The sequence below is a fragment of the Dipodomys merriami genome, unplaced genomic scaffold (assembly GCF_024711535.1).
Source record: "Dipodomys merriami isolate MVZ:Mamm:240054 unplaced genomic scaffold, mDipMer1.0.p SCAF_19, whole genome shotgun sequence".
In the NCBI taxonomy this organism is placed as follows: Eukaryota; Metazoa; Chordata; class Mammalia; order Rodentia; family Heteromyidae; genus Dipodomys; species Dipodomys merriami.
Window position 1 is genome coordinate 25,121,470 of NW_027203270.1, and position 20,077 is coordinate 25,141,546.

Below are 20,077 nucleotides of genomic sequence, written 5' to 3' on the forward strand. Positions count from 1 at the left end.
ATAATCCTAGCTACTCAGGAGGCTGAGGATTGTGGTTCTAAGCCAGACAGGGCCAGAACGTCCAGAGAGGCTATCTCCAGTTAATCCCATGAGACTTATCTCGTTAATCACAGAAAAAGCTGGAAGTGGCACTGTGGCTCAAGTGGTAGATATGCTAGCTTTGAGCACAAAAAGGCTCAGGGGCAGCATTCAGGTCCTGAGTTCAAGCCCTAGGACCAGCCCAAAAATAAAAAAAACTGGAATTCGGGTTGGGAAGTTGGCTCAGTGGTAGAGTGCTTGCCTTGCATGCATAAGGCCCTGGGTTTGATTCCTCAGCACCACAAAAACAAAAAGCTGGAAGTTGCTTGTGGCTCAGGTGGTAGAGTGCTAGCCTTGAGCTGAAGAGCTGAGGGACAGCGTCCAGGCCCAGAGTTCAGGCCCCATGACTGGCAAAAAAAAAAAGGAATTGGATTGGGCTGCTTCCCATCTTGAAGCTGCAGTTTGGCTGCCTGGTCCTCCTGACAAGCACCAAGGGCCTGGGCTGACCAGCCCATTCCTTCCAGGCTGCCTTAGACCCTGGTCATCCTTTTTAGACACAAATTCATCAGTACCAAATAACACTACCAGGAACCAAGAGTAAGGAGAAGCCAGCACTTCCAGCCTCAGGTCTTGGAGCTATAGGAAGGTATATACTGCCCTGGGGTCTTTTTTTTTTTTTTGGTTGGTCATAAGGCTTGAACTCTGGGCCTGAGTACTGTCCCTCAGCTTTTCAGCACAAGGCAAGTGCTCTACTGCTTGAGCCACAATGCCACTGCCTGCCCTGGGCTCTTGTTCCTTTGGGCTTGGGGCCAAGCTCAGACCATCCCCCCTACCAGGAAGTCAGGCTCTCTGCCCAGTCCCAAACTGGTGCTGTTGCCTGGTAGGACCTAAAATACCATAGTTCTGTCTATAGTTAGTAGTGTGTGTGTGTACACGCACAAATTCTGGGGCTTGAATGCAAGGCCTGGACATTGTTCCTTTTTTGTTCAAGGGTAACACTGCAATTTGAGCCGCAGCTCCATTTCTGGTTTTGTTTTTTGTTTTGGTAGTTAATTGGAAATGAGTTTTTGCCCAGGCTGGCTTCAAACCAGGATCCTCAGATCTCAAACCCCTGAGTAGCTAGGATAACAGGTAAGCCACTGGTGCCTTCCTCAGCTAGTCTCATAAAAAGCCCATTTGTGACAGCTTTGGGCCCAGGATTTTCTCATCCTGTCACCTGGTGTCTCCCACTTTTCCTGGCACTGTTACAGAGGCTGTCTGACAGACTGCCATTTTCCAGGCCTGTAGTTCCAAAGCTGGTTGGCTAGTAGAAAGTAGCTCATAGTCTTGGGATAGTCCTCCTGAATAGACAGAGACCTCAAGCCAGCTTAGCCTGGAAAATAGTATCTCAGGGCCCTGCCTTTCTCCCCCATTTAAGGTCACTCATATGTGGCAGGAAACATGACCTTGTAAATTAGTGTACTCATTCTTCTTTTTTTTGTCGGTCGTGGGGCTTGAACAGTGTACTCATTCTTGCAACACTGGTGGTAACTGCTTAAGCCAAGAGCAAGGGTCAAGGCTATTTTGAGCCATGACATCTCCTGTGGTGACTGCCATTGTCTCTGCTGTCTTTAGGTCAGGCGCTCTGGGGGAAGAGGCCCAAGGGACGCTTATTCCAGCCAGTCCCTCTTCAGTGTGTGTTGGGGGGGGGGGGGGAGTGCCACAGAGTTGTTGCAGACTAGGGCTGGTAAAGTCACCTTAAGCTGCTTTATTTTAAATACTTTCCTACTGCCCTCTAGGGCTCTTCTATGGAACAAGTTACAAACGTATTGCCCAGATTCCCCAGCGCTCCACCTGTGTTCCCTTCTTGCTTCCAAACGGAAGGAGAGGGAGAGGAGTGAATAGGAGATCAAATTCAGGAGCCAGAGGGAAGAGACCAGGAGAATCTGGGGCAAAGGAGGGATTAGGGGACTGCTAATGCCCCGGACAGGGGCAGTGTGGTTGGTTGTACCCCTCTGGGGGAAGGAGGCTAGGATAGCTCAGCTAGGAAGGCTGATGGCTCACAGCAGACCTGGCTTTCAGAGGCCACCAAGAGGTGGTCAGGGGTGGCTGAGGACCAGGGAGGCTGGGACCATCTGAAAGCCCCAGGGTGGAGCCCTCTGAAGTCCAGTGAGCAGCTTGACATGAGACAGCTCACACTGTCCTCCAGGAGAAGCCAAACAACCCTCAGCACCCAGGTGAAACCAGCACCTGGTGAGCAGGAAGGGGGCTGGAACTCCCATGATCCCTCACTTGAGAGGATAGGGCTCCGTGGGTGATGCAGACTGGCCCCCTTCAGAGCCACATAAGGTCAATCAGGCCTTCAAGAGTGCCGGATGCAGATATGAACGAAGAGTGTGGCTGGGGACAGTGAGGCCCCATCCTTGGACAGCAGGTGGATGTGGCGGTATCCTGTAGGGGAGAGCAGCCTGGTATCAGGTTGGTCCTCAGCCCAGTGGAAATGGAGGCAACAAAGGTGAACAGAGCCTGGCAAGTTGGGGCCCCATCTTTGTTCCCTCCCCGTGCATTTCTAACCAACCTTGCTTCAGGCTGTTGAGTGGCAGTGTAAACTGGCCGACAAAGTCATTGGGGGAGGTGGTATCATAATCTTCTACCACGAACCGGACCAGCACTAGCTCTGGGACCCGCAGCTGGAACTGCAGGGTCTGTCCCCAGTGGGGGTTGAAGCCTATGATACAGATATGGCTGTCAGGGTTGCTGACTCCAGGCCTCCCCAGTCCCCCTCTCCTCTGCTATTAGCCCACCCACCGTTATTGAGCACATAGTCAGTCTCCTTTCGGGCACAGTCTGCTGGTACTCCGTAGATCTCCACTCGTACCAAGGGGTCCACGATGGAGCTGGGCTTCTCCACATTCAGTTTGGGCAGCTGCTGGGCAGTCAGCACCTGTGGGAGGCGGAGAGGGCAGCATCCACATGCCCTCCCGCACCCTTGGAGGCCCCTGACCCTCAATACTCAGGCTGACCTTCCAACACATGCAAATGCTCAGGCCACCCTCATGGCAGGCCAGTCTTTGGCCTCCCTTGTATTCCTGTTTTTCCACACTGGCACCACTGCAGAGCTAGTGGTGACCCCAGCCTGGGGCTTGGACCAGGCTACTGACCTGGATGGTTAGAGTGGTTCTGGGGGGTCCGGGGCACTCAGGGTCAAAGGTTGTATCAGGTTGCCGCAAGCAGGCAGGTTTCAGAACATAGCCACATTGGCCATTGATGAGGAAACGTCCTGCATTGAGGTCCATTTCATAGCCTGGTGTCTGGAAGTTCAAGGCCACTGTGGACAGAAGCGTTGCACAGGGACTTTCAGTGGCTCTCACCTCACTGCTCAGGCTCAAGGAACAACTATGCGCAAGAGAGGACTGGCTCCGCTCCACAGTGGGCCTTGTCATGCACATTTTGATCAGTCAGTGTTGCCCGCCCTTACTTACAGAGAAGGTTTTATGGCAGCCAGGAGACCCAGGCCCCACTGTCACCTGTATCTTGTTTCAGCATCCCTTATGGCTGGAGGGTGGAGCTAGGGTAGAAGTTGTTGAAGAAGCCCCCTCATCAAAGCTAGACCTTGGTCTGGTTCAGAGCCACGGCCTGAAGGGCTAAGTTTTCATACCTACTCTCGTGGGGACCATACTCCCCAGACACCTCTGCAGGGCTGACTTAGTGAGACTGCCAGGTGACTGTATACATGGCAGGCAAATGGGAGCAGAGAATCTTAATTTATACCTCCATAAAAATGTGGCTTTGTCGGGTGCCGGTGGCTCACACCTGTAATCCTAGCTACTCAGGAGACTGAGATCTGAGGATCGAGGTTCAAAGCCAGCCCGGGCAGGAAAGCCTGTGAAACTCTTATCTCCAATGAACCACCAGAAAACTGGAAGTGGCGCTGTAGCTCAAGTGGTAGAGCACTAGCCTTGAGCTGAAGAACTGAGGGACAGCACCCAGACGCAGAGTTCAAGCCCCACGAGACACCCCCCCCCAAAAAAATGTGGCTTTGCCGGGCACTGGTGGCTCACACCTGTAATCCTAGCTACTCAGGAGGCTGAGATCTGAGGACTGTGGTTCAAAGCCAGCCTGGATGAGAAAGCCTGAATCTTCAACCACCAAAAGGCCAGGAGTAGAGCTGTGGCTCAAGTGGTAGAGCACCAGCCTCCAGTGAAAAAGGTGAGAGATGGTTCCCAGCCCCCGAGTTCAAGCCCCACTACCAGCCCCAAAAGAAAATGTGGCTTTACACTGTCAAGAACAAATGAGTGGGGCTGGGAAGCTGGCTCAATGGTAGAGCGCTTGTCTCACAGGCATGAGGCCCTGGGTTCCATTCCTCAGCACCGCATAAGCAGAAAAAGCCAGAAGTGGCACTATGGCTCAAGTGGTAGGGCGCTAGCCTTGAGCTGAAGAGCTGAGAGACAGTGCCCAGGCCCAGAGTTCAGCCCTATGACTGACAAAAAAAAAAAAAAAGAACAAATGAGTCTGCTTTGATGTCCCTACGTATATTGGTGACAGCTTTTTTATTTATTTATTTTTATGGTACTCCTTAGGCTTGAACTTAGGGCCTGGGTGCTGCCCTGAACTTCTTTTGCTCAAAGCTAGCACTCTATCACTTGAACCACAGCACCATTTCTAGCTTTTTCTGAGTAGTTTGTTGAAGGTAAGAGTCACATAGACTTTCCTGTCCAGGCTGGCTTCAAACTACAACCCTAAGATCTCAGCCTCCTGAGTAACTAGGATTACAGGCGTGAGCCACCAGCATCCAGCTTCTAGTTTTTAAATACTGTCACCAAAATACATCTATCCACCTTCTAGAAGGCTATATGGGAGCTGGGAATATGGCTTAATGGTAGAGTGCTTGCCTAGCATGCATGAAGCCCTGGGTTCGATTCCTCAGTACCACATAAACAGAAAAAGCCAGAAGTGGCACTGTGGCTCAAGTGGTAGAGTGCTAGCCTTGAGCAAAAGAAGCTCAGGAACAGTGCCCAAGCCCTGAGTTCAGCCCCAGGACTGGCCAAAAATAAAAATTAAAAAAAGGCTATGTGGCCCCCTTGCTGCTGAGGCTGCCCATGGCTGCCCAGAGACCACCCAACTGAGCAGCTTACACTTACCCAGCTGACAGCCCGAGTTCCACATCTCCTGGGGGCTGTAGTTGGCAGAGTTCATCCGCAAGCCCAGTGGGTACACACGTGTCAGTTGGCGAATATTATGCCTGACAAAGCTGTTCCCTAAGGCAGAATTGGGACCAGGATTGTGACAGGCCCTGAGGGTGTCCCTTGCCCAGTGCCCAGGCCGATAGCTTCCTGGGGACAGGAGCTGTGAACTCCCTCTCCCCAGCTCCTCACTCTCTTCTGACCTCGGGGGCTCAGCGAGGAAGCTGCTAAGGCCCTGCAGGGGCAGGCATGCCCTGTGTCACATAGCCTGGCACATGGCATCAGGCTGACATTCCATGAAACTCATTACTCACTCTGCCCACACCCTTCCAACCACACGCGTAGGTCATGGCTGCCAGCCATCGGAAAACCTATTCAGTCTCTGGAAGTCCCCTCCCCTTCCTCATTGGCTGCTTCCTCCTGACCCTGAAGGTGATGTGTCTTCTGAGGTATCACCTACCTGCTCCAGGAAACCTTCCTTTATCCCATACCTTCCTGCTGGGCTCTCCCAACCCCCGCCATGGCCTGACGATCCCCTCTGGGTTTAGCCTGCCACTCAGCTATGAGCACTGTGAAGGCCAACATAAAGCCTGTCTTCAGCCCAGGGCTCTCCCCTAATGTTAGCCCAGCACCGGGCCCTCATTCCCCAAGTGGAGCTCCTCTCTAGGATCCTCCTGACTTCATCATGCTCCCTCTTGTTTGGAGACCAACTTCAGGACCCCTCGATTCCCTGGGAGCTGCACCCACCCACTGCGCCTTAGCAGATGCCCAATAGCACACTCCTACCTGTCTCCCGGATGAACTTCTTGGCCTTACGCTCGCTGAGGGAGCTGACCTGGCAGGGCTGTGGCAGGCTGGGCCCAGGGTTCAGGGTCCGAAGGCGGGTGGCACAGCAGTACACAGCCAGGGCAGACAGCTCGGGGGAGATTTGCTTGGCCTAGGAGACTAGAGTCAGTGGAGGCCCCCTGGCTCAAGTTCCCAAGTCCTCCTTCCCTATCCTCCTGACCTTACCCACTCCTAGCAGTAGGACCCACTCCCCACTTAGCCCACTCACTCGCCGCCTCTGCTCGGCAGCTTCCACAGCCTCTTCATCCTCTTCTTCTTCCTCCTCTTCCTCCCTATCTGATAAGATTCGACCATCCTCATTCTGAGCAGCCGGCAGCTTCTTCCCCTTCACCAGGACCCGGCCCTTCAGCTGCTGTAGAGGCCAATTTGGACAGGTGAAGCCCTCCTGCCCCTCAGAGCAGGTGGTGGTTGGTCATTCGTCAAACATCACTGAGTGAGGAGAGTAGGAATAGGAAGAGTGATGCTTCTACCAGGAAAAAGTGGGGAATGACCACAAGGCCATGAATGGAGGACAGCTTACAGCAAGTCTTTGTAACTCAGATGCAGCAGCCCTTACCATGAGCAAGGCAGTGAGGACTGAAGGAAAAGGAGTCCTCTTCAAAATAGCTCTTTCACAGAAGTGAGTGCATACCCACACACGTGCCAATATTGGGGCTTAAACTCAAGGCCTCAGACTCTCCCTTGACTTTTCTCCCCCCACTCAAGGCTGGCACTCTAACCACTTCAGCCACAGTTTCACTTTGAGCTTTTTGCTGGTTAATTGGAGAGAAGAATGTCATGGGGTTTTCTGCACAGGTTGGCTTCAAACCTCAATCCTCAGATTTTAGCCTTCCAAGTAGCTAGGATTACAGGCCTGAACCACCAGCATCTGGTTGCTATTTTCATATGTTCATATTTCATTTTTCTTTCTTGTTTTTTGGTCGGTTGTGGGGCTTAAACTTGGAGCCTGGGTGTTGTCCCTGAGCTCTTTTGCTCCAGGCTAGCCCTCAACCACTTGAGCTACAGCACCATTTCTGGTTTTCTGGTTGTTCACTGGAGATAAGGATCTCATGGACTGTCTTGCCTGGGCTGGCTTCAAACCACAATCCAATCCTCATATCTCAGCTTCCTGAGTAGCTAGGATTACAGGCATGAGCCACCAGCGCCCTGCTCAATTATTTTCATATTTCAAAACAAATGCTGGTGGCTCATGTTTTATTTTTTGTTTTTTTGGTTTTTTTTTTTTTTTTTTTTTTTTTTTTTTTTTGGTCGTGGGGCTTGCACTCTGGGCCTGGGCGCTGTCCCTCAGCACTTCAGTTCAAGGCTAGCACTCCACCACTTGAGCCACAGCGCCACTTCCGGTTTTCTGGTGGTTTATTGGAGATAAGAGTCGCACAGTCTTTCCTGCCTGGCTGGCTTGGAACCACGAGCCTCAGCCTCCTGAGTAGTTAGAATTACAGGCATGAGCCTTTAGCACCTGGCTAGAATCTTAACTACTCAGAATTACAGGTATGAACCATTAGAACCTGGCTATAATCTTAACTACTCAGGAAGCTAAGATCTGAGGATTAGAGTTCAGATCCAGTTGAGACACAGACAGATCCTTGAGGCTCTTATCCCTAATTAACTGTCAGAATGAGGCATTATTCAAGCAGTAAACTGCCATCCACGAGTAAAAAAGCCAATTGGGAGTACAGCCCTGAATTCAAGCACGCACGCACACACGCACACACGCACACACACACACACACACACACACACACACACACACAATATCTTATCCTCCACATAAAGGTGAGTCAAGCTGGGTGCTTGTGACTCACGCCTATAATCTTAACTACTCAGGAAGCTGAAGCCTGGAGGATCATGGTTGAAAGACAGGCCAGGGAAGAAAAGTCTACAGTATCCCCAAAATAACCAGCAAAATGCTGAGCTAGAAGAGCTCAAGCTGGGAGCAAGCAAGCAGAGTTCAAACCCTGGAATCTGAAAGAAAACAAAAGGTGAGACAACATTTCTGTGTGTTCAGTGTTGGAAAGGGAGTCCTCACAAGAACTTGAAAATGTTCAGCATCCAGTGGGATTAAATGCTTTGGGTTTAGAGGAGAGGAGGAAAGAAGGAAAGCCATCTGTCCAGAGAGATGAGGAGGTTCAGAAGGCCATGGAAAGGGTTAAGCTGAGCTAGAACTCTGTATTTACTGATTGATTCTTGCAGTGCTAGGGATGGAACCTAGGGTCCTGTTCAGGCTAGACAAGTATTCTACTACTGAGTTATATTCCAACCCTACAGACTGAGCCATAATTCTAAGCAGGTGGCACTGGGCAAGTGCAGACAATTGGGAAGAGAGGTACAGGTGAAGAAGAGTGTCAGCCACACCTTGGAGGTGGAACTGCCTGAGTCTGCAGAGAACCACTGAGGGCAAGCAACCAGGGCAGGCCCAGGTCATAGAAGGCCTTGAATACCAGGGAAAAGAGGGCGTTGGGTCTAGTCAGGAAGGGAGAGCCAGAAAACAGCAGGACAAAGGTGTGCTGGATGTCAGGTGAAGAGAGGAACAGGAAAGGATCAAGGTAGAGAAAGGAGGGAAGTACTGAGCCAGAGGAGTGGCCTGAGCCAGAAGGGGTAGTAAGCCCCAGTCAGAATCTCCCTCCCACCCCACCCCCTTGCTGGAGGTCGGGGTGCATTACCTCTGGAGACGGCAGCTCCTCCGGGTTCTGGAGGTCCAGTGCTTCTGTCACCAGCATGTCTCCCAGGATGGTACGCAGATGACGGGCCATGGCAGCTTGCTGCTCTAACCCACAGTGGTTCTCAAGGGACAAGATGACAGGGTATGGGGACAACTGTGGGGGGAAAGGCAGCAGCTCAGAGCCACTCACTTTCCCCCAGCCCAGACCTCCCCTACACCCAGTGCCCCTGCCTGGACAGGCAGGCAAACACAGGGCAGTGGAGAATCCATTGAAAGGAACCTTGTTCACAGGATGTGGGCCACCCTGGGACCTGTGTGTGTGTGTGTGTGTGTGTGTGTGTGTGTGTGTGTGTGTGTGTGTGTGTGTGTGTGTGTGTGTGTGTGTGTGTGTGTGTGTGTGTGTGTGTGTGTGTGTGTGTGTGTGTGTGTGTGTGTGAGCTGACTGTTTGGGAGGCTGAGAACAGCTGCAGGAAAGGCTGTCATAAATGTTCTTTATGTGTTCATGACATTGAATATTCAGTTATGTTCTAACACTGCCCCCTGTCTTGTTAACCATGGGGTCTGAAAATCTCAACAGAAGTAGCAAAGTTTTTGTGTGAGTACTGGGGCTTGAACTGAGGGCCTTTGATGTCTCACTTAACTTTTTTTGCTCAAGGCTAGTGCTCTACCACTTGAAGCTCCACTTCTGGCTTTTTGGTAGTTAATGGGAGATGAGAGTCTCGCGGACTTTCCTGTCCAGGCTAGCTTTGAATGTGGATCCTCAGATCACAGCCTCCTGACTAACTAGGATTACAGGCATGCACCATCAATATTTATCTAGATGGCACTGCTATACTTCTAATTTGGAAGTTGATTAAATGGCCTTCCCCACCCCTAAGGTTTTCTTCTGGAATTTTGGTAATGTTAATACATTTGTTACTCATGAGAGTGGGAAGAGGAAATATCTCTCCCCCACTAGCCAACTATCCCTGAAGCACTTGGTGAATAAATGATGCTCTGGGCTGGGATTGCTTTTGAAAGGACTAAAGGAAGCCAGCAAGTGGTAAGGCAAAGGGAAGGCTCCAGGGCTAGGGTGTGGTATCCCAGGGGCTCACCGTGAATGCGTGGTCACGCACAGCTTGGATCACATCTCGGAACAGGATCTTGGAGGTGAGTGTGTGGCCGTGGTAGATGACAGGCTCCCCTCCTGGTCCCTCCCAACAGTCCAGCTCTACACAGCGGCACCCCTGAGCAAAGGCCCTGCAGATGGGAAGATATATGAACCAAGACAATGGACAGGCTGGGCCAGGTAGGCCCAAGAAGCCCAGAGTAGGGGTTGAGTCCCATATTCCTCCCCTGATCCAGACTCGCCCAACATGGTACCTAACATAGGCCTCGGTGCTGCTGGGCCCCCCAATCTGAGAATCGGTCAGATAGGTATTGTGAGAGGAGGAGATGAAGTAGTGGGCAAGGGGCTGGCCCATGTCCTGGAACACACAAGTGTGGGCCATGTCCAGGGCAGCCCCCTCGGGTGACAGCAGGTACATCATGAAGCCATCCAGTGTCATGAGCTCATGCTGCTTGGCTGCAGGCAAGGACAAGAAAGAGGGTCAGGCCACAGGGGTTCTCTTTATAGTCCTAAATACCTCTGTGGATCCCTTGACTTAGCAACAACTAGACTCCCTACAGAGGACTATGTAACTATATAAGCTATGCTGGCTTTTGTTGTAGTTGTTGCTGGTTTTATGTTTTTATTGGCACTAGGGCTTGAACTCAGGGCCTCACACCCTTGTTTGGCTTTTTCTCTGAAAGCTGGTGCTCTATCACTTGAACCATGTCTCCACTTTCAGCTTTTTTTTCTGATTAACTGGAGGTAAAAGTCTCTTGGATTTGTCTGTCCAGGCTGGATTCAAACCTCGATCTTTAGACCTCAGCCTCCTGAGTAGCTAGAATTACAGGTATGAGCCATTAGTGTCCAACTGTTTTATGTATCTGTTTTTGTTTATGTGCCAGTACTGGGACTTGAATTCAGGGTACTCTTATCATTTGAACCCCACCTCTACTTCCAGCTATGCTGCTTAATCTTCAAACCCTGTGAGGTGAACCCATTGGAGTGATTCTACTCCAATGGAAGTATGGAAGAATCCTCTGAAAGAGTCAAGGGAAAAGGCCGAGGATGGGCTGGGAAGGTGGCTCAGTAGTAGAATGCTTGCCTCACACACATGAGGCTCTGGGTTCAATCCCTCAGCACCACATAAACAGAAAAAGCCAGAAGTAGTGGTGCTGTGGCTCAAGTGGTAAGAGTGTTAGCCTTGAGCTGAAGAGATCAGGGACAGAACCCAGGCCCAGAGTTCAAGCCCCATGACCGACAGAAAAAAAAGGCCCAGGATGACACCCCCAGCCCACTGATAGCAGAGCCCACCTGACTAGGAAACCAGAACTGCCAAAACAGCTGTGCTGACAATCCCCATCTCCCCAGACCCACCTGCCTCATTGAGCTCGTACGTCTGGATGAGCTGCTGAGCACGGGCCAGGGTGGCACTGTCCTCACCCTGGTCCTCCAGGAACTCCAGCAGTTCTGGGGCGCTCAGCACGCGGTCCTCGCCTGAATACCTGCGGAAGATGGCCTCTAACTCCGGGCGTTTCAGCAACCGTCGCAAGAACTCCTCAATCTCAGCCCCCTCCAGCCTCTCATTGTTGGAATGGTCACAATCCTGGGAAGAGGAGGCAGGGCTCAGAGGAGGGGACATCCTTGGAAAACTGGTCCCACTGACACACTCCATAATCCATCATCACTGTCAAAGCAATGGCTCCATTTCCCAGGTGGAAAAAGTACGAAAAAGACCTGGGTCAGTCAAGCCCATGTGACTGGTGAAACACAGGGCTAGTATTATTAGAAAGACCTCTCAGATTCTGTGACTGTCCCTCTGCACCATGACCTACCCCAGGAATCAAGATGTGGGACCAAAATGGTGACCCTGGGACAGGTCTGACCCCAGTGTCACCATGTCCCTTTGTGTGTACATATCACCATCCTGACTCACATGCCTGGTCAAGGAGCAATAAACGAATGAGGAATTCATGGAACCGCCATATACAGCTGTTAGCCTGGGTACTGGTGCCAAGGCTCTCCTGTCAGGATTACAGGCTGGTGCCACAGCACTCACACAGGTGTCTGCCACATAGCCCACCCCACCCACAGATGCAGTGCCCATGCTTTTGTGTCTCAGAGCTCCTAGGCAAACACCTGTGAAGGATTGCACATCCACACAGAAGGGGGTGTGCCTGCACCTGCAGTTCCTGTGTGCAAGCCACCCATGGCCACATGTACCAGCTGTGCCCTATAGACTCGGGACATGAAAACAGCTCTGCTGTAGGAATGAATGTGAGGGTGAGGAAAGTTCTGGTCCCTCAACCCCAGGGGAGGGGAAAGGATAACCAGATCCAGCTGTTGCCTTGCTGTTGGGAGAAGCAGGCAGCTTCTAGAAAAATGGTGGAGGGCCCTCTTGCCAGTGGCTCATGAAGGCTAAAATCTGAAGATCAGGGTTTTGAACCCACTCCAGGCAGGAAAGTCCGTGAGACTCCTATCTCCAGTTAAGGAGCAAAAATCCAGAAGTGGAACTGTGGTTCAAGTGGTAGAGCATCAGCCTTGAACAAAAAGATGGTCAGAGACAACACCCAGGCCCTGAGTTCAAGCTCTGGTACACACACACACACACACACACACACACACACACACACACACACACACACACACACACACACACACACACACACACACACACACACAACTGGAAGACAAGGAGGCTGGAACAGCAAAGCAGTAGCTGGGCCAGGGGCTGGGTTCACCTTGAAGAGACGATAGGCATACATATCATTCATGTCCACGTTGACCATCCTGAGCAGGCTCTTGATCTCCTTGAAGCTCATCTTACTGTCCTGGTTCGAGTCTGCCCGGTGCAGATAGGAGTGGATCCAGGTATGGATGCTCAGGAAAAACAAAACAAAACAAAATCCCAATAGTCTGAGCCCCCTCCACCCATGGGCTGGCAGGTAACTGACAGGTAAGTCACCACTACCTGGAGTCTTGGGCACTTTCTCATCAATCTGTGTCCTCCTTGAGCACAGTAGCAACATCTTGTCCTTGGGCTGGTGCTCTCCAACCTAGAAAGCCCCCATCTCCACCTCCAAACCCAGTGGAGGCGGGGCAGGGCCCTCACCCATGAAGGGATCTTAGCAGGCCAGGGTGAAGGCGTCCATCCCCAGCCCTGAGGATCAGGGATTTAATCTCAGGCTGTTGCTAAAGGCAGAGCCATGGCCGGCCAGGGACTGGGGGCTCTCCAGGTTCCTGTCCGCCCTCCCTCTCTTTGGGCAGGATATTGGTCCAGCCGCTCGCGCTGGCTCATGGCGTCGATGCGCGCGCGCAGCTTCGCCAGGCCGCGCACCCAGCGCTGCGCCTCCTCGGCAGTGGGCGCCGCCAGGTCCAGGTTCTTGCGGCGTCCCTTGAAGGCGATGGTGAGGCAGCACGCAGGGGCGAAGGCGCCTCCGAAGCGCCGCAGGCCCTCGGACTGGTGGCCCTCGCGGACGGCCTCGATATGCTGCACAAAGACTGCAGGCAGGGCCGGTCAGATGGTGCCCGGGAGGCCCAGGATCGTACCTGCCACCCAGCCCAGTGCCACCCAGCCTGGTGCCACTCACAGATGTGCTTCGAGGGCGCGCGCGGGATGCGCCGCTGGAACCACACGCTCAGGCCGTCCTCCTGCAGCCGGTACAGCCGCTCCTGCTGCCACGTGCGCGAGCGGATCTTGCGGAGCCTGGAGCCTCGCAGCATGGCCAGGACGTCTTCATCCTCTGTCAGGCCTGCAGGGAGCCGAAGCGGCCTGGGGTGTTGGGCCTGGCCTTATCAGAATCTTCCTCCACCCAGCGAAGACCCACTGCCCCACTCCCAGAGCCTCTCCAAACCCAGGCCTCTTCAGTGAACTTCCTGCCCCTCCAGGTTGGCCCTTCTTCCTCACTTCATTGTAACAGGAGGCTGCCATCATCACAGGCTTTGCACCCCCTAATTCCACCCACCAAATGGGCCAATAGCAGGCCTTCCCTTTCAAGCCAGCCGTCTAGGTAGTGCCCAGAGCTGGACAACTTAGTGCCTGGTACTTAGGCCTCCCTCCTCGCACCCCCCGCCCCCCCAGCAAAGCCTTCAAGCCCCGAGTCTGCCACCAACCACATTTTGCCTTTTAAAATGTTTCAGTTCCAGCGCTGGTTCATGTCTGTAATCCTAGCAACTCAGGAGGCTGACATCTGAGGATGGCAATTCAAAGCCAGCCTAGGCAGGAAAGTCTGTGAGACTCTCATCTCCTATTAACCACCAGAAAACTGGAAGTGGCTCTATGGTAGAGTGCTAGCCTTGATTGAAAGAGCTCAGAGACAGTGCCTAGGTCATGAGTTTAAGCCCCATGACAGTCAAGAAAAAAGAAAAATCAGTACTCAGGCTTCAACTTGAACTTGACAGGCCTGGGTGCTTTCCCTTAACTTTTTCAAAAGCTCAGGGCTGACACACTACTACTTGAGACCCAGCTCCACTTCTGGCTTTGTGGTAGCTAATTGGAGATAAAGAGTGTCACTGGAGGGCTGGGAAGGTGGCTCAGTGGTAGAGCGCTTGCCTTGCATGCTCAAGGCCCTGGGTTCGATTCTTCAGCACTACATAAGCAAAAAGAAAAAAGCCGGAAGTGGCGCTGTGACTCAAGTGGTAGAGCGCTAGCCTTGAGCTGAAGAGCTGAGGGACAGCGCCCAGGCCCAGAGTTCAGGCTCCACGACCAGACCAAAAAAAAAAAAAAAAGAGTATCACTGGACTTTCCTGCTTTGGCTGGCTTAGAACCACAATCCTCAGATTTCAGTTTCCTGAGTAGCTAGGATTACAGGTGTGAGTGAGCCACTGCTGACCTGCTAGCCTTTCCCTTGATGGGAAACTTGGAGCCATCAGGAAAGAAGTCTCACTATCTAACCTAAATCTGTCTTGCTGCAACCCAAGCTCCTTGCTTCTGGTTTCCCAAGAACAAAGAGGACAGCAGAGGCCACTGTGCTGCAGGGTCAAGGACAAAGATTCCAGGTACAGCCCCACCTGCACAGTGGGACTGTAGCAGTCAGCACAGCCCTACCACGGCTTCCTTCTTCCTCTTCCTTTCCCTGCAAGTGCTCTGGGCGAAGAAGAATTAAAACAAAGGCGCTAAGCCCAATTCTGTCATCTCTCAGTTATATGGCCCTGGTGACACTACAAGACTGCTCTGAGCCATGTGCTGTCCATCCATAACATAGAGACCACTGCAGTAAAATCCACAATTAAATAGCAATCCTAAACAATCTGCAGAAGTTTGGTGGGTTTTGGATCCAAGCCCTGGTTAAAGCCTAATCTGAACACCTCACAGGAGTCTACACCAACATGCCCCGAGCTGAGATATTAGGAGTGGTGGGAACTAGGTACACTGCACCAGAGCCCACACCCTTCCCGAGAGGCCAGCCAGGAGTGGACGGGAGGCCAGCCAGGAGTGGACGGGACCTGGAGTTTCCATGAGACAGGAATCTGGATCGGATATGAAAAGCCTCTACATTTTTTAATGTTGGCAACTAAGTCAAATTACAAAAACAAAAACCCAAAACCACTAGGGCCAAATGAAACTTAACAATGTCTCGCGGGGCTGGGAAGGTGGCCCAGTGGTAGAGCGCTTGCCTTGCATGCCTGAGGCTCTGGGTTCGATTCCTCAGCACCACATAAGCAAAAAGAAAAAAGCCGGAAGTGGCGCTGTGGCTCAAGTGGTAGAGTGCTAGCCTTGAGCTGAAGAGCTGAGGGACAGCACCCAGGCCCAGAGTTCAGGCCCTATGACCGGACCCAAAAACAAAAACAAAAAAAAAACACCAATGTTTCTCTTCCTTTTGTGTGTGTGTGTGTGTGTGTGTGTGTGTGTGTGTGTGTGTGTGTGTGTGTGTGTGTGTGTATGCCTGCACGTGAGTGTGCATGCGCACACCTATACTAGGGCTTGAACTCAAGGGCCTCTTAGTCTCTTTTGACTTTTTTTGTTGGTGGTGGTGGTAGGGCTTGAACGCTGGGTTTGGGTGCTGTCCCTCAGCTCTTCAGCTCAAGGCTAGCACTCTACCACTTGAGCCACAGCGCCATTCTGGTTTTCTAGTGGTTAATTGGAAATAAGAGTCTCACAGACGTTCTTGCCCAGCTGGCTTTGAACTGCGATCCTAAGATCTCAGCCTCCTGAGTAGCTAGATTACAGGTGTGAGCCACTGGTGTGCCCGGCTTGTGCTTTTTTTTGTTTGTTTAATTGGTAGTCCTGGCATTTGAACTTAGGATACCATGCTTACTAGGCAGATACTCTACCACTTGTGCAGTACTTCCAACCTTCTAAATTTAACACATACATTTGCCCTTGGGTCCCCTGCTCACCCAATGCAAAATGAGAGTCAAGTCTAAATTCCTTTCCCCTTTTGTTTTTTTTTTTTTTTTTTTTTGTCATGGGGCTTGAACTCTGGGTTTGGGTGCTGTCCCTACACTTTTCAGCTCAAGGCGAGTGCTCTACCACTTGAGCCATAGAGCCACTTCTGGTTTTTTAGTGGTTTATTGGAGATAAGCGTCTCACAGACTTTCCTGCCTTGGCTGGCTCTGAACCATGATCCTCAGATCTCAGCCTCTTGAGTAGCTAGGATTACAGGTGTGAGCCACCGGCAACCAGCTCCCCTTCTGTTTCTAGTAGCTGAGTTCCAAGCTGAGTCCACCTCTTCTAAGAAAGCCTTCCTTGATTTCGTCGCAAATGGGAGTTCTCCCTTACTGATCACCAACTATACTTTTTCTTTCAATAATAATGTTTTTAAAAGCCAGGTATTAGTGGCTCACATTTATATTCCTAGCTACTCAGGTGGATGAGATCTGGAGGATCATGTTTCAAAGTCAGTCCAGGAAGAAAAAGTGTGAGACTATCTCCAGAATAGCCAGCAAAAAGCTGGGCTGGAGGCATGGCTGCAAAATGTAAGCAAACCAGCCAAACAAGTGAACAGCCCTAAGTTCAAACCCAGTATGGCAACAAAGACCAACTCAGGTATGATGGTACCCATTTGTAGTCTTAGCACTTAGGAGGCTGAGGCAGGAGGATCTAAGTTTAAGGTCAGTTTGTACTACATAGAAAGACCCTTCTCAAACAACCCCTCAAAAGCCAAACCAAAATACCACCATCATCAGACCAAAATACCACAAATGTGTGTGTGTGTGAGAAAGAGAGAGACAGAGACAGAGACAGAGACAGAGACAGAGAGACAGAGAGACAGAGAGAGTATACTGAGGCTTGAACTCAGAGCCTAGATGCTGTCCCTTAGTGCTGGCACTTTACCACTTGAGCCACAGCTCCATTTCTGGCTTTTTACTGGCTAATTGCAGATAAGATACTCCTAGACTTTCCTGCCACGGCCAGCTTTGAACTACAATCCTCAAATCTCAGCCTCCTGATGAACTAGGATTACGTCCTAGTGCCCACCTCTCTCAGACGTTAATAAGCCGGAGGGCAGAGTGAGGGCTTCTCTCACACTGTGCTCCTGTCTGCTTGGCTTCAGTGTTTTTATGGAAGGACAGGCAGGCAGGCAGGCAGACAGACAGACCAGGCTAAGTGAATCTGCCCAGGCTGGGCCTGCCTCATGTTTTCTGGGTAAGGTCTTTTAGGGTCAGGGTTTCTCAGCTCTGGCTGGCATTGGAATGATGAGATGTTCAGCCAGCAGGTGTGGGGTGGAGCCTGCTTATTCATATTTTAATTCTTTACCTTATGTTTTGATGGAGAATCAGGGTCTCAGGAGGAAGGGAGATCTGCCTTCTTTAGGTGGCTATGGTTTCCTGTGGACCCTAACAGCCCTAAAGGGGCTTCCAGAGTCTAGGCTGTGGCCTTCTGTTTTACAGTGCTCCCAGCCAGAAAGGGGAGGTAAAACCCTCTTTCCAGACAAAAAGCCAGGCCAAGGGACTTGCCAGACTTCCCTTAGCCCCCTGTCACCTTCCGGCCACAGCCGGAATTCTCTCCTGAGAAACAACACAGCGGTGTGGGGGCAGGACAGTGGGGGAAGTGGCAGTGCTACCATACCAGTCCCCACCCCTTCAGCCCACTCTCCCGCTGAGGTCACCCCCCCCCAGCCCAGCAGTCCCCTGATGCTGAGCCTCTGGGGGTGTGGAGAGAGCTGGCCAATGACTAAGGCAGGAAATGGAGGTGAGTCACAGTGGGCCTGCTTTGTCCACTGATTCTGCAAACAGACAACCATGAGACAAGCAGTCCTGAGGGCTTCCTCATTGAAGGGGTCCCTGCTCCTGGGCTCCTATCATCCTCCCCACAATGCTAGAGCCTATTAGGGGAGGGGTGACATTTCAAGATGCCCACCCAAGTGGCACTGACCCTTGAATGAATGCAGAACCAGGCCAGGCCAGGGACTATGGCCTGGGAAAGTGCTTCTAAACCATGGCCAGAGCCAGGCTCCATGCCAGTACTAGTGGCTGTGTCTGTACTACTAGTACTACTACTGGGTACTTAAGAGGCTGAGAACTGAGGATCAAGGTTTAAAGGTTTGGAGACTCTTATCTTCAATTAACCAGGAAAAAGCTGCAATGGAGTTGTGGCTCAAGTGGTAGCGCACTACTAGCTTTGAGCAAAAATGCTAAGGGACAGTGTCCTGGCCCTAGCTCTCAAACACACATATATACAAAACTATATAAGTAAACAAACAAACCGCGGCTGGAGAGAGGCCCAGGATCAGACAGGAAAGGCTCCGAGGGCCAACAGAGATGAGAGGCCAGGTCAGAAGAAGGCTCAGACCCAGAGCAGGGATTCTGGGAGGGCCCTGGCTCTCCACCCAGCCCCTTAGGACACAAGTCCACACCTCCAGATGTGGCCTCTAGCTCATTCCTACAGGCTCTGAACAGGTGCACAGGCCTCTCACATCTGTTTTCCTATCTCAGCCAGGGCCAGGGCCAGTCTCTACTGAGTGGGTGGGGGAATAACCATGAAGTGACAGAAGGAAAAAAGGGCGTAGAGCCAGAAGATGGGAAGAATCTTAGTCTCCACCACAGGTGAATAGTTAAGGAAAATGTGACACCTAGATCTTTCAAAGGAAATGAAACCTGACACATGTCACAACATAGGCAAACTCTGAAAATCTGATGCTAAGTGAAAGAATCCAGATCCAAGGTACTGTCTGAGTCTACTAATTTGAGTCCCCCAGAACAGGCTCATTCAGAGACAGAAAGATTAGAGGTTACCAGGATCTGGCAGAGGGAGGAATGGGGAGTTACTGCTTAGTAATTACAGAGTTGCTTTTTACTTTTTTCTTTCGTTTTTTTTTTTTGGGGGGGTACTGGGGTTTAAACTTAAGGCCCTTGTGCTCATTCAGCTTGCTTAATTAGCTGATCTCTTGAGCCATACCTCCAGCCTTGCTGATGGTTATTTTGGAAATGGAGTCCAGCAAAAATTTTGCCCACACTGGCCTCAAACTGCAATCCTACAGATCTCAGTCTCCTAAGTAGCTAGGATTGCTGGCATAAACCCCTGGTGCCCAACTCAGTGGTTATGCAATTTCTGTTTGGGACTTGGAAAAAGCTTTGGAAGTAGGTAACGGTGATGGTAGCACAAGAGTGTGAATATAACTAGTGTCAGTGTGTTAGCCACTTAGAAATAGGTTGGTGGATCTTTCCTTCTCTCTTTTTCCTTCTCAGTGCTAGGGATTGAACTCAGGGCTTCATGTATCCTAGGCAGCATGCTACCACTGAGCCATATCTCCAGCCTTAGAATGGCCAAGTTTATATATACTTCACCACAATTTTTCTTTTTCTTTTTTTGGTGGAGAGTGGTCCTCGGGCTTGAACTCAGGGCCTGGGCACTATCCCTGAACTTGTTTTGCTGAAGGCTAGTGCTCTACCACTTGAACCACAGGGCCACTTCCAGCTTTCTCTGTTTAGTTTATGGGAGATAAGAGTCTCATGGACTTTCCTGCTGGGACTAGCTTCCAATCTTTTTTTTTTTTTTTTTTTTTTTTGTCGGTCGTGGGGCTTGAACTCTGGGCCTGGGCGCTGTCCCTCAGCTCTTCAGCTCAAGGCGAGCGCTCTACCACTTGAGCTACAGCGCCACTTCCGGTTTCCTGGTGGTTTATTGGAGATAGGAGTCTCACGGTCTCTCCTGCCCGGGCTGGCTTTGAACCGCGATCCTCAGATCTCAGCCTCCTGAGTAGCTAGGATTACAGGCGTGAGCCACCAGTGCCCAGCTCACTTATACTTTAAGTGGATAAATTATATAGCATGTGGAATTATCATCTCAATAAACATAAAAGGTATGGAGCTACCTCTGTCACCAGGTGGGTAAATGGTGGATGAAGCTTTCTGAGTCTAAGCTCA

General features: G+C 51.3%; 1 protein-coding gene across 4 annotated transcripts in view; it reads right to left on the reverse strand.

Annotated features, from left to right (window-relative positions):
* Plcd3 (phospholipase C delta 3) overlaps positions 1-20,077 on the reverse strand; it is a 30,140-nt gene that overhangs the window by 3,338 nt on the left and 6,725 nt on the right. For 2 of the 4 annotated variants that reach the window (XM_070027894.1, XM_070027896.1), the window contains exons 2-15: positions 13,363-13,524; positions 13,045-13,273; positions 12,514-12,643; positions 11,150-11,378; positions 10,048-10,249; positions 9,780-9,924; positions 8,687-8,839; positions 6,235-6,378; positions 5,967-6,117; positions 5,139-5,255; positions 3,159-3,325; positions 2,806-2,941; positions 2,576-2,725; positions 1,746-2,448 (exon numbers count right to left, since the gene is read on the reverse strand). In XM_070027894.1, the coding sequence (XP_069883995.1) occupies positions 2,360-2,448; positions 2,576-2,725; positions 2,806-2,941; positions 3,159-3,325; positions 5,139-5,255; positions 5,967-6,117; positions 6,235-6,378; positions 8,687-8,839; positions 9,780-9,924; positions 10,048-10,249; positions 11,150-11,378; positions 12,514-12,643; positions 13,045-13,273; positions 13,363-13,524 (2,204 nt within the window). In that variant the 3' untranslated portion in view covers positions 1,746-2,359. Of the gene's footprint in view, positions 1-1,745; positions 2,449-2,575; positions 2,726-2,805; positions 2,942-3,158; positions 3,326-5,138; positions 5,256-5,966; positions 6,118-6,234; positions 6,379-8,686; positions 8,840-9,779; positions 9,925-10,047; positions 10,250-11,149; positions 11,379-12,513; positions 12,644-13,044; positions 13,274-13,362; positions 13,525-20,077 lie in introns of those variants that run through there. The other 2 variants (XR_011373086.1, XM_070027895.1) reach the window with 2 other exon arrangements.